Here is a 15,482-nt window from a genome sequence, read left to right as displayed (position 1 = left end):
ATCCCACATTCCTTGTCTCTTGTGGAACCCCTATTGCTTCTGATTTCCTCCTTTGTGTTGCTCCTTTTCTCATTCTCACCGTTTTATTTTCCTCATCATGCTCAGTGAGGTTGTGCGTGGAGCTAAAATTCATTCCAGTTGAATGCTCTTTCTTCTTTCAAAGGTTCTTTCCCCTGCACCTCTTTCATCTTTTTATGTTTTGTGAATTTCAAGCAGCCCCTGTATTCTTTGGCATTCCAACATAACTCAGTCGTAAGCATTCATTTCGCTTCAGCATTTACATACTCCACTTGTCAGTGCTTGACGCTTGTGTTTGGAAAAAAGTAAATTAGGTTTGACTGGAGAAGACAAGACAAGTCAAGAACAAAGACAGTACATTCCTATTGCTGGCATAAGACTAGCAGAAACCATTTAGCATCTATACTCAATATTTTGTTGTCTGGCTAATACAGAACTGCATGATCACACTGCTTATTTGTTACCATAATCCTTTCTTATCTCCTACATCACTGCAGGACATATTCCAGCATATTATTTTAATAAGGTACAGCTGTCAACAGTGTTGACTGACAGTCTATTGCACAGCAAGCTTTAGGAGTCTCTCCCTCATTCTGAAATCTCTTCAGAGCTACGATCGTCTGTTTGACATTTACCTGCAGCTGTTTTTCAGCCCACAGTTTGTGCATGAGGTAAATGTCACTTCCAAGTTAACAGAAAACTGCAACACACGGTTCTCTGAGTCTTAAGTATTTGCTGATGTAGTAACAGAAAGTGCTGGCTATGTCAGGGCTCTGAGTTTTTTTTTTCTTCTTTTCTGAAGGGGTCATGACCCGGCAGCATCAGCCATCTTTACTGCTCGCTTTCCCCAGACGCAAACTGTCTCCCGGACTTCCTCCTCTCGCCTTCCTAGTGTCATCCCCTCAATGGTGCAAGGACATTTTCAAGCAGAGGATGAATGCTTGCCTTTAATTACATATAAGACCACAATTTAGGCAGATTTGATATATTTATCATATACTTTCATATACTTTCTGGCAGTAGTTCAAGTGTTATGTTGCTTTCAGACTGGAGCGCCTCAGCTTGGACGCCTGTGCAGAGTGTCAGCAAAGTGTTGACAGAGTGGTCAAACGCGTTTGGGAGGAGCTGCTCTGTTTTTTTCCTCAAATGTGGGGAAATATTTACCGTGTTAAAAGTTTTGATAACTTACCCAAGAGTCCAACTTCCTCGCAAATCCTTCTCCAGGAAAGGTCCTTTACTGCCTCTGTAGTGTTAGGTGATCATAGATAATAGGAGGCGCACAAACAGCGACGATGAGTTTGTCCTCCATTGTTGATTTCCCAGCTTTATCATGGTCCTTCTGTCCCATTAAAAATTCCACCTCTACGTCACATATGAACATGGTCTCTCTAATTGGTTGAAACTCCGCGTCCAGTTGCAAAAGTTCAGATTTTTCAACTCTAGCATCTGCCGCCTCCGACGTTAAAAGCTCAAAAGGTGCCTCGGGACCTATTGACGTCCACCATAGACTTTGCATGTAAACCAGATGCCCTTGACACTCAAAATACATGCGGTGTGAACACAGCATTACTGTTCCTGTTTTAAGAACAGTAAGGTTGGGGAGGGGGGTTACACTGTGTCACCAGCAGGTGTATTACATTTTCTGCCCACTCAAAAATACAAAATAAATAGCTTATAAAATTATCAATATCTTATAACTTGGTATAAAACTTCGTGAACATTTGGTATCTGTTCTTTTTGTTTTCTTGTGGTGAATGCTAGAATATCAAATAGCATGAAGCAAAATTTTACAAAGGTGCATGGAAAGCTGCAAAGTAAGACCAGAAAATAAAGGCAGATATCAGTGATACACTGTCATAGGCACATGGTTATATGACCAGCGGGCTGGACGTGTGTCCACCGCTCCTATTCCCGTCTGTCACTGGAAAGCCCAACTCTTTGCAGCGCTGACTAAACACAAGCAGGGAGATCTTCAACCAGGTTCCTGTTCATACCAGTTGTTGTTGCATTACTTTCGTGTGGAGTACAAGTTATCAATCTCTTTATTTTCTCTTATGACATAAAAATTTGAGATAAAATGTTAGGTCCCTTTTTTTTTAATAGAAGTGGTGATCGCCCATAACGGATGTATTGATTGTCTGGCTGCCCGGACCTCTGTGTAACATATGTACCGTGGCAGTTTGGCAAAAAATACATCCATCCTGTCATGGTTGGAGTTTTGTTATTGGTTTGTTTTGTACTTCTTTCTATTTTACCAAATCTGTCTTAGGTTTAGGTTCTGTCTTAGTTTGGTTTATGGAATAGTTTGAGTTTTGTTGTGGTTTGCTTTTGTTCTTTGTTTTATATTATCAGTCAGGGTTCTGCAAGCTTTTAGCTCAGTTCTGTTCACCTGCCAGCTCACCTCCCTGTTTTCACCCAATCAGTTTGTCACTCCCCTGTCAGCAGTCACCAACCTATCAGTTCGGTTCTCTGTCAGTCACTTCCCTGCCTCTGATTAGTTCCACCTGTTTTCCTGTAATTAGTTTCTACTCAATTCACCTGCTCACTCCCCTATTTATACCTGCCTCTGTCTCCTGCACGAGGCCAGATCATTGTTTTCCATGCCTATTGGTGAGTCTTGTCCAGCATTCCCCGTACTCTGTTTGCTTGTAGACCTGACCCAATTAGCCTCTGGAGTTCTGAGCTAGCCTGACCCCCCGATTGTCCTGTTTTTTCTGACTGCCTGCCCGTTGCCTGACTGGATCTGATTTTCGTATATTGGATATTGCCTGTCTTCTGTTTTTGATTTAGTCTTACCATTTATCAGTTTTGGACTATTTTTGTTTTTGAGCTATGTTGTTCTGTTTTTGGCTAGATGCCCATTTAAGTTCTGTCCGTTTTTTCGTTAATAAATTTCCTTTAAATATCATCTGCTTGTCCGGCCTGAATACTGGGTCCTTCTGTCCCCGTTCATGACACATCCCTTGTTTTGAAGGGATTAGAGCTGTGTCCTCTAAGCAAGAGGATACTGGGTTCAAATCTGAACTGGATTTTTTTTTTTCTCGTGGGGTTCATATGTTCTTCTGCATATACAGTTTTCTCAGGAAATGTCTGTTTCTTCCTAAAGTCAAAAAACATAGATTTTGTGAATTTTACCCCTGTAAATTGGTGATTATTGACTGTATGCTTGCATAGTTGGCTAGGAGGTACCCTGTATCTCACCCATTTACTTAGTGTGTGTGTGTGTGTGTGTGTGTGTGTGTGTGTGTGTGTGTGTGTGTGTACTAGGAAGAAAATCAAGGGACAGATTATGATTATCAATGAGGGTTTTAAATATTTCCTCTGAAATGGGGCTTAGTGAGACGATGAAATGTTGCAATACAATTACTTTTTGTAAAATCGATGTGCTGACTTCACTACTGTGGTTCTCTAAAAAGAAACTGCAATAAGAGCCATGTCCTACAAACACAAAATGTGACTGACCTATTGGACCTCAATGCCAGGAGCAAAAACAGAACAAAAAGCATGTACTGTTCAAATCATAAACTTGTACTGATGCTCCAATAACAGAACTTCTAGCGGTCATACTAAAACACGTTGTAATCCGACTCTTTCAGTGCAATAGAGGATTTTTCACTTGTTCTAGCTGAACTCTTCAGAAAATCAGATTTGCATGAGATAAGTAGGAATTCAAATTGAAACATAAGCACAATGTTCTATCTGTATGAACAGATGTACTCTGTGTGCAAACATGGCCTCAGAGACTCCCTCCCTGTCTCGTTCAATAACCCACAATGCAACGTACAGCCAACATTACCAGCGACGGCATCAGAAATTCTATTAGAACTCACCAATGATGTTCATTACGGAGCTTGTTCTTACTCTGCCCACAGCAAATAATGGAGTTGCCTTCCTGTGTGGGGGCTGCAAATAGGTTTGTCAGGGGGAGCAAGCAACTGGGGGAGGGATATCTGAAAAGTAAAAAGATTTACATTATATCTCCTTCACTGAAATAAAAAGCTAATTATAGTTCAGTGTTTTTTCCCACCAGAGAATGTGATGTTCATCAAATTAGAGGATTTTTTTCCCCTATAACATAATGGCAAAAATAAATACCAACTGGATTCAAGTAAATGTTTTAAGACAAATGGCAACAACATGATTACAGAGTGGATATTTTAAATGTGTTTAATCCATAGTTTGTAAACCTGTACCTTGAAAGTTGCCTTCTTGTTGTGGGAGCTTAAAAAAACAGTTTTAAAAAAGCAATGTTCTGTTAAATAGCTTCTTTAACCATTTGTGCTTCCTGGCGTCATTTCACATTTCGTGTTGCTAAACTGAGAGGTCCTCTAGTAGTAAACCAACTTCCACATTGCTGTCAGTGCTTCCCAGCAGGGCTTTTGTATGGTGAATTCACTGATTGCGAATCAGCCTCTGCTTTTTATTTTCCAACCTTCCGATCAGAATCAGGCCCAGTAGCATAAAATCATCTGGTGCTGGTTACCAGACGATTTCTTCGTGCATCTTTAATTAATAATAACTAATACTAAGATCTGAGAGGGTGGATGATTTGCTTTGTAGGTTGTGCCCTTGTTTTCTTGCTGGAAAGCTTCAGGCCGCACTGTAAGCTAAGGTTTAAATTTAACCACATTCGTCATATTAAACACGCTGTAATCAGGATCAAATCGACCGTGCCAACTTGAACAGATTGGCAGGAAAGAAGAAGAAGAGGGGAGGGAGGGCTGGGTTGCTCCTTTGCGTTTCAGCCAAATATGCATTAGCTGTGTTTCAGTATCCTTCTGCATGCCCTCCTGCTAGAGGCTGCCCAGACGGTAAAATCAATTGGCTGGAGTGTTGTAGTACCAGAGGAGTTGTAACTGCATCATGGCTGTTGTGGTTTGTAGTTTTTATGGGTTTTTTTTAAACTGCCTTAACGGGACTATAAATTCACTGCTGAAATCTTCCCCGTCTCTTTGATCTCCATCCACAGGCAAACAGACGTGCCCTCCAGAGAAATTTGACTGCGGGGGATCCACCAACAAGTGTGTCTCGTTGTCATGGAGATGCGATGGGGAGAAAGACTGCGATAACGGCGCGGACGAGGAGGACTGCGCATCTGGTGAGTTTTGCAAACTCGCCTTCCTGTAAGAAATGTCTTTTTTATTTAATTTTTTGCTGCTGATTTCATCTCAGGAGCACAGTTCTGCTCAAGTGAATGACTTTCTGAGGATCCCTTTTAGATTTTAAAAGGTTTTTACCTCCTTGATCGTGTTCTTTAGAGGTTCAACACATTAAAGTAAGTAAGAAGTCACTGTATAATCAGATAGATGTGAATTCTGATTTAAGCCACCCACACTTGACAGTAGAGTCCCCTTTGATATAAAATGGTTTGTGGTGTGAAACTTCACATATCTAGGCTTCCTGGTGGTATTAGGAGGATTTCTACCATTATAATTTGTACAGTTCTTAAACTCTTCATGAAGCCCTTAGAGCCATCAAATATGAAGGCACCTTAGACGCAGCCAATCACATGACTCGCACGTATGGTAACCCCCACCCCCAGATCGCTTCGGGGACTATCCTTGGCCTACTTCTGAGGAGCCGTGAAGAATCTGCTGTTTATTTTTCTCACTCGCTTTCCTCTTTACGTCAGGAAAATGCGATTGAGGCAACAAATCTGAAAGTGTTTACAGTTGAAGGCTGTGGAAATGGCACATTTCAGCATTTGGCAAAATACATTTTGAAAACATTTCCTTACTATGCTAACATTTTAGGGTTGTGTGAATTCAGCGCCTCACACAACACCCACCTCTCGTCTGTCCAGCATTGCCATTGATTTAACCTGTTAAAAATATAAGTAATTAGGAGTTTTCATCAAAGGACGGAAACCACATATGACAAAATTAAACTGAAAATCTGAAAAAAGTATTTAATTGAAAGCATGATGTTCTATTTAAACCCGTCTGATTAAAAATCGCCGTATAACAGTAATTGTGTAATTATCCTCTGAATGACGTTCAGAGCTCAAAGTGGCCTTCATGCCCTCATACTGGAGCAAGTAGTAGTGACTCTATTGACTTTCAGTCTAACACCTTCTTAGCTTAGCTGGCTTTTCACTGCGCTGTTCATTGAGAGCCATTCTAGCCTGGACTAATCCTGTTCTCTTTCTAATGTCTGTATTGATGTGGCAGTCTAAGCCTCTCAGTAGTGACACAAGGGCAGGCAGCAGGATGTTGTCCACCCAGCCAAGGGCTCAAGTCCCTGCAGGGACTAATGGCGCCAAGCATGACCAGCTGAGAGATGCTGGCTGTTGCATTAGCGTAGAATTGGGTCTGATAGCATCACAAATTAAAACTATTAAATGCTGCTCAGACCAGTTTATCTGAAGAGTGATTGGACTCAGTACCAACCTGAAAGAGGATGTCTGAAACAAGGATTAGAAGCTTTTTAAATGTTTCTGCAGATCAAATCTGGATCTGCATAGCATTGATTTTTCCCTCCTTCTTTGTCTGTGCTGCAGCTCTGCAATCTGAAAAAAATTACAATGTCTAATAGCTGTACTCATCAAAATTCAGAAGGTAGTACTGACATTGTTGTCACGCATACTGGTAAAAGGTCAACAGAAAAGTTTAACTGAGGCTTCAGATAAAAATCAAACTTGCTTACTTTTGCAAAAGTCACAATGTTCCACTGTGTATTATTTTTCTACTAAAAACTTTTCTAAAAGTCTGTCCTAAGGTTTATAAAGCTTTCCCGCTGAGCAATAGGCCGTATATAAATACTGAAGCTACACAAAGTCCCCATGAAGTTTCATAAATGTAGCCCTGATTCAGACTTCTACATTTCAACCAAGTTTAGGCCAAGAGAATTGTCTGCTTTTAAAGTGGTCTCAGCTTAGACTCAGAATTAAAAAAAAATTTAAGATTCAGAAAAAGTCAATGCAGAAACGCCAGAAAGCTTAAACTGAAACTTGAAGAATGCTTCATTTGATATAATATCAATGCGTTTTTTATTTTATTTATTTTTTGCTTTTTCTCACATCAATGTGTATATCGGTTTATTTGGGAGCTTTGAGTGTGTCACAGTTCATATTTGTTACCATACTGGGAAGCAGGGAAGCAACATGTTTTGCGGAACAGTCTGTGCTCTGGCAACATGTTGCTTTTGAGGCATCACAAAAATCAGTTTGCAAGGACAACTCATCTGTAAATGTTGAAATGAAATAAATAAATAAATAAAAAATAAAATAAATAAATAAAAAATAATAAAATAAATAAATAAAAAATTATATATATATATATATATATATATATATATATATATATAAATAAATTAAAATAAATAAAAAATAAATAAAAAAATAAAAAATAATATATATATATATATATATATATATATATATATATATATCTGTATTAGAGAGCATAGAATATGTATTAGGTTTGACATTGAGACTCTTATATTTTCACTTAATGCAAATGTTGCTCTACATGTTATGGAGTGAAATGTTTTTCCACCCCTAGAGTTTCAGCATGACAGAAATGAGGAGATAGTCTATAACGCTGGAGCCCACGTGAGTGCTGGAGGGGTGGATGGGCTGAAAAGCAGCAGAGCAGCAGTGTGACATGTTATGCAGAATGATTCAGAAAGCTTAAATAGACCGTCCAAATTGGTGAGGTATGTTTATATGTTCTATAGGAGATCACATGTGAAGCAGCAGCAGCACAGGCTCTGGCTCCCTGCCTAAACTAGCTTGCAGGCATCACCTCATTCCAGTCCACTTTTATTAAAGTAAAAGTGTCAGTTGTTCAGCAGCAAGAATCACATTTTTAACCAGAGTTAATCTTTAACACAGCGGCAGCACCTCTGCTGCTCATAACGCAGACATGGCACTGTGCAGTACACGTCAAGAGTCCTGATTTAAAATCGCAGTAGATTTCCATAAGTATTCGCTGAACCATCTAAATCATTGAATTCAGATATTGTCTGACGCTTCCATTGTCCGGGGTGTACAAAACCAGCAACAGTGTGCAGGCTGCTTCTACAAGCGTTTGTAAAAGACTAAGTCACTCCCAGGAAATAGGCGCAGTCCAGCCTAGGATGCCACCTCTGTAATGAGGAATGACAGCGATCCATCCACAAAGTGGTAGACCATGTAAAATAGCAGATGTGGATGTTGGATCATTCACTCATTTCCAATAAAAAGCAAAGTAAAAACACATTCTAAGATAGAAATAACATGCCTGTACATTAAAAAGCAAAGCTGGCAGTGCAGACTTTCACAGACCTAAAACACAACAGAAGAAATAAACAATTGCTTTCATAACCAGATTTCTTGAAAACATGACATTTTGCAGTAGATTTCTAATAAGCAAGGATTGTTATACAGAGCGTCCTCCTTTGACAAAGAAGACTAAGAAAAATATGTTCTGCTCGATGGGATTTGAACATCAACACTTGAAGCAGTAGTATTCCTGTAATTTCCTAACTGGCCCATTAAACAAATTAAATACATACTTTATGTAATAAAAGTCTATGACATTTACAAAACTCAAGAACTTATATTTTTGTAGAATGTGGTGGTGATGACATTGATTAGCTATCAAAAATTTTCAAATGTGATCTTGAGACCTCACCAGGTGATGACTTTCCTGTCTCTCTGTGGTGTAGGGACTTATGTTTCTATTTCTGTTTGTGATATGAATGTTTATGCAGTCTAAACAGTGCAGGTTGTGCACATTCTCACCCGCTTTTGTTATTCATAAATGGTGGTTTGCTTATAGAATAGGCCTTCTGTGTGTCTTGTGTGGGTGTGAAGCTGCAGCTTTCATGCATTCACCTGCAGGTGTGCACTCCTTTAAAAATGCTAAGAGCTTTTTTCTTTTCACTCTAAAGGATGGGAATAACTATACAAAAAGAAACCAAGGACTTTCAGCTATAACGTTGTTGTTTTCACTTAAACTGCAAATTCAAATCTGCTCATTTTATGAATAGTTAAACTATAATACCTAAGGCCATTCCTTCTGACGCTTCCACCTTAGAATTATATGTAACTCCATAAATCAATAAAAGCTCTGCTACTATAAAAGCTGTGCAACATTGTACTAATAAAACGAAACTGTATAGCAAATTCTGAAAACTATTGGATTGCATTATTCTTTTAACCAAAACAGACAAACGTATGATCTGAGGCTAGTATATTTATAAAAAAATAAATAAAAAAAGAAAATAAAACATGGATCCTTTACCTCCATTTTCAATTATATAGAAACTGTAATGAGCCGACAACTGGACCCAAGATTCACCACAACAGGTTAATAACGTTTTTTAAAAGTTTATTTATACACTGGAGAAGCAGGTGTCGGCTCTCAGGGCTCGCGGCTGCGCGCTCACAGGCAGGAACCTCCTGGAGGTAGAAGCACAGGTTTAGACTCACCAACAACAAGTGAATGGTGAGATCTTGCTGAGAAACTGACCTTATAATAAGGAGAACCGGGCTGTACAGACACGCTGCTTCGGAAGCCGGATCCGTCCACAGGCAGCCGTTGAGTGGCTGAGGGGCAGTCTATCACAACGGGGCTTTCCAAGAGACATTTGTCCAGGGGCAATCCAGGTCCGGTAACGGGGAGTCCAATAATCCAGCAGAGGTACAGGGGGGAAATCCAAGAGGCAGGTCCAGGTCCAAATCCAAATCCAGTAACTAGGAGGCTCACAGTGTCAGAGGGGAAAGGCAAGTTGCAGTACTCACAACAGGTCCAGTCCGGTATACGGGAAGGTAGTCCACGGGTGAGGGTTCCAGGAAAAAAGGGAACCAGGCAGGCAGAATCAGACTAGGAACAGGCAGGCTCAAAAAACAGGCAACAAGTCGGAGTCGGGTTTCAGAAAGGCAAACAGGCTTAGTAAATAATTCCTTGAAGGTTCTCACCGTGAGGCTCGAGACGATCTGGCACTGGAGACTGAAAATGACGGGGCTTTTATTCAGCTGGAGACAGGTGGAACCAGTAAAGGTTAATTGCAGAGAGGTGGAGACTGAACAGGTGAGATGATAGAGAAACGGATCAGCTCCAGTGCCAGGATCATTACAGAAACACAACAATTGGATTTTTCTGTATAGAAGAGAAGGAACATTTAGGCATTTTAAAGCCTACATCAGGAGTTTACAACTAATTGTGTGGTGCACAGAAAGCCAATGGAGACAATTCAGAATTGGTTAGATGTCTTCATGTCTGTGGGTACCAGTTAAAAGATAGGTGTAAGATTTGGGCTAACGTTGGAAGGAGGACTCAGAGACTTCATACTCCAGCTGGTGCTTTATTTTACTCAGTTCTCCCTAGTAGGTGGACGTACATTGTGCAGAGTTTGGATGATGAAGAGCAAAATTCTGAGGAAAAAGATATCCCAATAAAAAAAAAAAAAACTTTGAATATTCAAACTTAACTCATTAAAAGTACACGACAGCACTAGACCCCTAGGTATTGAGTTCTAGTGCTCTGTGCCTATTGGCTCAAACTGCACAACTCTTGCGTGGAAGTTTCTACTCTTTGGCGTTATATTTGTGGCACCAACTTGAGAGCGCAGACACGAATGTGAGCGGGCAGGGGGACAGGTATTCAGAGTTTAAATCTCACATATGCATGCTCAATATGTGTCCGGCACACGCTCAACTTTGACAAACTCTTGCTATGCTCCTGCTTGGCTTTGTCTCTGAGCTTCGCCTGCTCCTCACGCTCAGCATCAGCAGTGCAATGACTTAAGCTGTATGTAAATGAACCGCACCATCATTCAATCACAGACAGGTCTATTTCATCTAGTCAGAGTACTCCTTCCATTCAGATGGATGAAAACTCATCCAACCAGCAAATGAAAATACACTTTTTTAAATCTATTTCTATCTGAATAGGTGGAAATAGCAGAATTATAAAAAAATAAATAGTTGAAAAAGGTCTATGTGCCTTTTTCAGTTGGGTCTATACCCAAAAATCTACAGCTAAATAATTAATACTTTTTTATTCTGATATTGTAGAAACCAAAGAAGGCTTTGCATCACCTCAGGAGAAATAAAATCCTGAAAATTCACAGGTCATTTAGTAGCTCAAGAAAAGCAAAAATATTACCTAAAATGCATAATTTTTATAAGCATATTTTAATGCTTAATCAAATATTCTTAGGCGCATAGGTTCCTCCCAGCTGCTGCTAGACTTTCTAATCTCTGCTGCTCAAAACAGACTCAATAAGTGTTTAGAAACACGCTAACGGTTGCACGGGTTCTGATCTGATCAAGAACAATTTAGTCTCTCAGATACTAATTTCCATTTGCATACATTACTTAGTGTTTGCTTGTACCATCATACATATTGCATAATTTTATCACATCGTTCTGTAAATTTCTATTGAACTTGAAACTTGCATATTTTTCCGAATAAGCCATATATCAATAATTGCACAAAACCGTCTAGTTGCCTTTCTGAAAAGTTAATTCTCTTTTGTTTGAAATTAGCTTGCTATTCATTACTCACCTAGTATAACTCTGTTTTTGCCACTGTCCAGCCCGAATTTCCCCATTGTGGAACAATAATAGTGCGTTCACACTGATCACAGTGAGGCGGTGGATTTACATATTATTCCTATGCAAAGGCCGCGGTCAGGAGTGGTGAAGCAGCCCGCGGTGAGGTCCGCGTGGTTGGAGTGGTGCGGTCAGCTCGGTTGGCACGGAACGAGTGGAGCGGTGACTTTCGCTGGAGTTCAAAAATCTGAACTTTTCTGTCAAATTGCGTCGCAGGAACCAGTCAGGGTCTGGTTCTTGTTGTGATACACGATGAAGGAGCGCAGCGCAGGCAAAGCTTTTTTCAATCACATAGTAGATGGAAAAATCATGAAGAAAGGCATGCTCTTTAAAGGTTTGTGGGTTGCTTTGAAAAAAGCCGTTTTAATTTAGTCCTTTAAATGACTGTTAAATCGTTCATCATTCGTCCTCCTCTTGTAGCTCCAGAACTGGACCGGCCAGCTGCCAGTTCGCTGGGGAGATCGGGTAATCTGTCTCTTGGCCTCTTGCTTTGCATTCTCCTGGTGCTTCTGTCTGAGATCCGTGGAAGGGACACCGGCGCCGTTATTCAGCTTTCCCCATTAAATGCAGCACCGTGACTCGTTTGGTAAAATCCCGGTCCGCCGTGTTGAGTAGAACAGACAAGCGGACAGAAGCTTCTCCTATTTGATGACGCGGTGAAGCCGGTGTCACCTTTTGTTCATGCCAAATGCACAATAGTCAACACCGTGTGGCGCAGACAGAAGTTTTGCGGGACACTGCGTTTGGTGTGAACATACCATAAAGGTATTTCATATCTGAAGTCATGGGTTACCCCATGACAGGCATCAGCATTTTGAACAAGCTGAAGATGCGGAAGTTGAGATGAGTTTAGAGAAAAGCTTGTATTATTTTCTCCAGGTTGTGCTTAGTAAAACTGGCTTAAAGGTATAGAGTTGCAGATTTTTCCAGAAGAGAAGTTTCCCCAAGTTTTGAATAACTTCATATGTGCAAGACCGTCTTAACTTATTCTTCCACTCCTCAAAAATCTCTCAAATCCACCCTGGCCTTATTTCTATCTACTGAGGCCTTCCTATTCTTCTCATAAACATTAACGCGGTTTGCTTCTTGTGACTGACAGCCATGTTCAAAGTCTACGGTCAGCATGATGGCATGTGGGACAACCAATAGATAAGGTGATGCCCCTGGAACTTGAGGGACAGAGGAGGGGGGGGGGGGGGGGGGGGGGGGGGGGGGTTACAGCAGGACCAAAACTCTGACAAATCCCTGCTATTCGGACCGAATGGTAAGGATTGGTTAGAGTGTTTACAGGCTTGCAGCTTTCAAAGAGATGGATTTTTTTTTTAATCCTCCTTTTTCTGAATACATGACCAAGGCAAGGCAAATTTATTTGTATAGCACATTTCAGTACAAAGACAATGCAAAGTGCTTTACATGATTAAAATATAGGGAAATAAAAACAGAATAAAAGCAAATAGGAATAAAATGTAGAAACATTGAAACAAAATAAAACATGGGAAAGTAGAAACTAAAAGCAAACATTAACAGTTAAAGTTGAACTAATGATGTTTCAGTAAAACAGTTTAACTAGAACAGTCAAAGGCAATCCTAAACAAATGTGTTTTTAATCTTGATTTAAAGGAACTCAGGTTTTCCGCACTTTTACAGTTTTCTGGAAGTTTGTTCCAGATCAGTGGAGCATAGGAACTAAATGCTGCTTCTCCTTGTTTAGTTCTGGTTCTAGGTATGCAGAGTAGGCTGGAGCCAGAAGACCTGAGTGGTCTGGAGGGTTGATACACTGATAACAAGTCTGTGATGTATTTAGGTGCTAAGCCATTCAGGGATTTATAGACTAACAGAAGTATTTTAAAGTCTATTCTCTGAGATACAGGGAGCCAGTGTAAGGACTTTAGAACTGGGGTGATGTGCTCTACTTTCTTAGTCTTAGTGAGGACGCGGGCAGCAGCGTTCTGGATCAGCTACAGCTGTCTGATCCACTTTTTAGGCAGGCCTGTGAAAACACTGTTGCAGTAATCTATTTGACTAAAAATGTATTGACTACTTTCAGGATGGAAGGACGATTTTACAGAGTATAACAAAGGGTTTCTGAACAGGATTATCAACTATATCTTTAGCCTTTGCTATTTGCCTTTTAGAAAAAAACTTTCTGCAAAACATAGCTGACGTGTTTATTAAATTTAACATCTGAGTCGATAATTACTCCATATTACTTTAAATTTCACCTTTGACACTGTATTAATCCATCTATTCTCATGCACACACTCATCACCTGTTATAGTAATGCAGGGAGAGCAACATGTCTTCCGTTTGCTCTTCATCTGAACCACCGGTTGCCGCTGGCAACAATCCTCCATCATTAATGCAGCCGGATTAAGGAAAGTGCTAAGCTCCCAACTCCTGACTCTTTTAGTGTTTGCACAGAAAATGTTCTACCCTTTAAGATGAAGAAGAGAGGGAACAGAAAATGTTGATACATTTCTGTAGCTCTCGAGGTATTAGGTTTTGATTCCCTCACAATATTGTGTGCTTTGAGTTTAATGATGTTATGCCTTATAGATTATTACAGTAGTGAAATTGTCTGAATTAATTTCTCTTCAAGTCATCTTATTTGTCTGATAAAGCAAAATGAGAATCATACTTTCTGATCATTTTGGAAAGTATACAGTTTGAAGCTACGACTAGTAGTAGGAGAGGTCAATGTGAAAATATCTGCTGACCATAAAAAAGAACATAAAGGCCTGTTTCATATTTGTTACAAAATATCTTCATGTTCTCCAAGACTTTTGGGATAATATTCTGTGGGCTGGCAAGAAAAATGTTGAACTTTTTGTAAAGTGCGTGTTCTGTTCAATCATTAAAAATAGAAAACTAACACAGGATTTTATTTAAAAAAAAAAAAAAACATCATACCAACCGTTAAACATAGTGGTGTTAGTGTGAGGTTTTGTGGCTAATCTGCTGTTTCAGGACCTTTTCCACTTGCCTTTACTTTCTACCAAAAAAAACTAAAAAACAGACGTTAGTGACCTTGAGCCCAAAAACACATGGGTTTTGCCACAGAACGATAATTTTAGTCAAAGCTTGGAACTAAATCCATGGAAGGAGTCTGTTTAAAATTGGAATAGAAAAAAAAATGTAATTTTTTTGCACAACCAGTTTTTAGGTTCAGGATCCAGTTACTAAAGTCAGTAGAAATCTATCAGGGTCAAATACTTCTTTCAAAGTGCTGTAAATAAAATGAGACACTCAACTTTCCAGAAAACTTGTTTTCTGTATTATTTATTCACCAGTTAAAACCTACCAACTTGTATGACATCCTCAGCAGATGGTCTGTGGGATCAACCTTGCTCAGAAGTCTTTAAGTACATTTATTCATCGCCCCAGCGGAAAACAAAGTGCCTCTCCGGTTTAACCCGGCCACTCATACATTGCTAATGCTCTGCCCCTTGTGTAATAATGCACATGTTTATTGAGGCTCTTTAATGATTTAATTCCAAATTAGGATAGAGAGTGTGTTGAGGCGAAACCAGGGCAGTGGTTAAAATGCACTTCAGAACCAGCTGCAGCAGCTTGTTTAATATTAATGAATAATAACCCTTTTATTGAACTGAATCCACAACACATGTTTTCATTTAATTGTCCAACCCATCTTGGCAACAATTATGGTACCAGCCAGGTTATTAAGTCCGACCATTTAATAAAAAAAAAAACCATGATTGACATAACAGTAAGTAACAATTATGTCTGATTTTTATTTTAAGGATGAACTCCGTTCAAGTCTGTTAAAGGACGCAATAATCAGAACCGAGCACAATTATGTACTCTGCTGCTTCTGACTAGTTTTATTTTGTGGCTCCTTCACATCTGTAGCAGTTATAGGTGATGTGTAAGGTTTGCCGTTTGGTGCTGCTGTGCAGCATAT

At 39.8% G+C, this 15,482-nt stretch overlaps 1 protein-coding gene across 3 annotated transcripts in view; it reads left to right on the top strand.

Moving 5' to 3' along the window:
- Nucleotides 1–15,482, top strand: part of LOC105925275 (low-density lipoprotein receptor-related protein 8) — a 122,579-nt gene that overhangs the window by 61,280 nt on the left and 45,817 nt on the right. For all 3 annotated transcript variants that reach the window (XM_012861035.3, XM_012861036.3, XM_012861034.3), the window contains exon 4: nt 4,988–5,116. In XM_012861035.3, coding sequence (XP_012716489.2) covers nt 4,988–5,116 — 129 coding nt within the window. The remainder of the gene's footprint in view (nt 1–4,987; nt 5,117–15,482) is intronic.

This window comes from Fundulus heteroclitus, chromosome 6 (genome assembly GCF_011125445.2).
Source record: "Fundulus heteroclitus isolate FHET01 chromosome 6, MU-UCD_Fhet_4.1, whole genome shotgun sequence".
In the NCBI taxonomy this organism is placed as follows: Eukaryota; Metazoa; Chordata; class Actinopteri; order Cyprinodontiformes; family Fundulidae; genus Fundulus; species Fundulus heteroclitus.
This window is presented reverse-complemented; position numbering and strand designations above follow the sequence as displayed.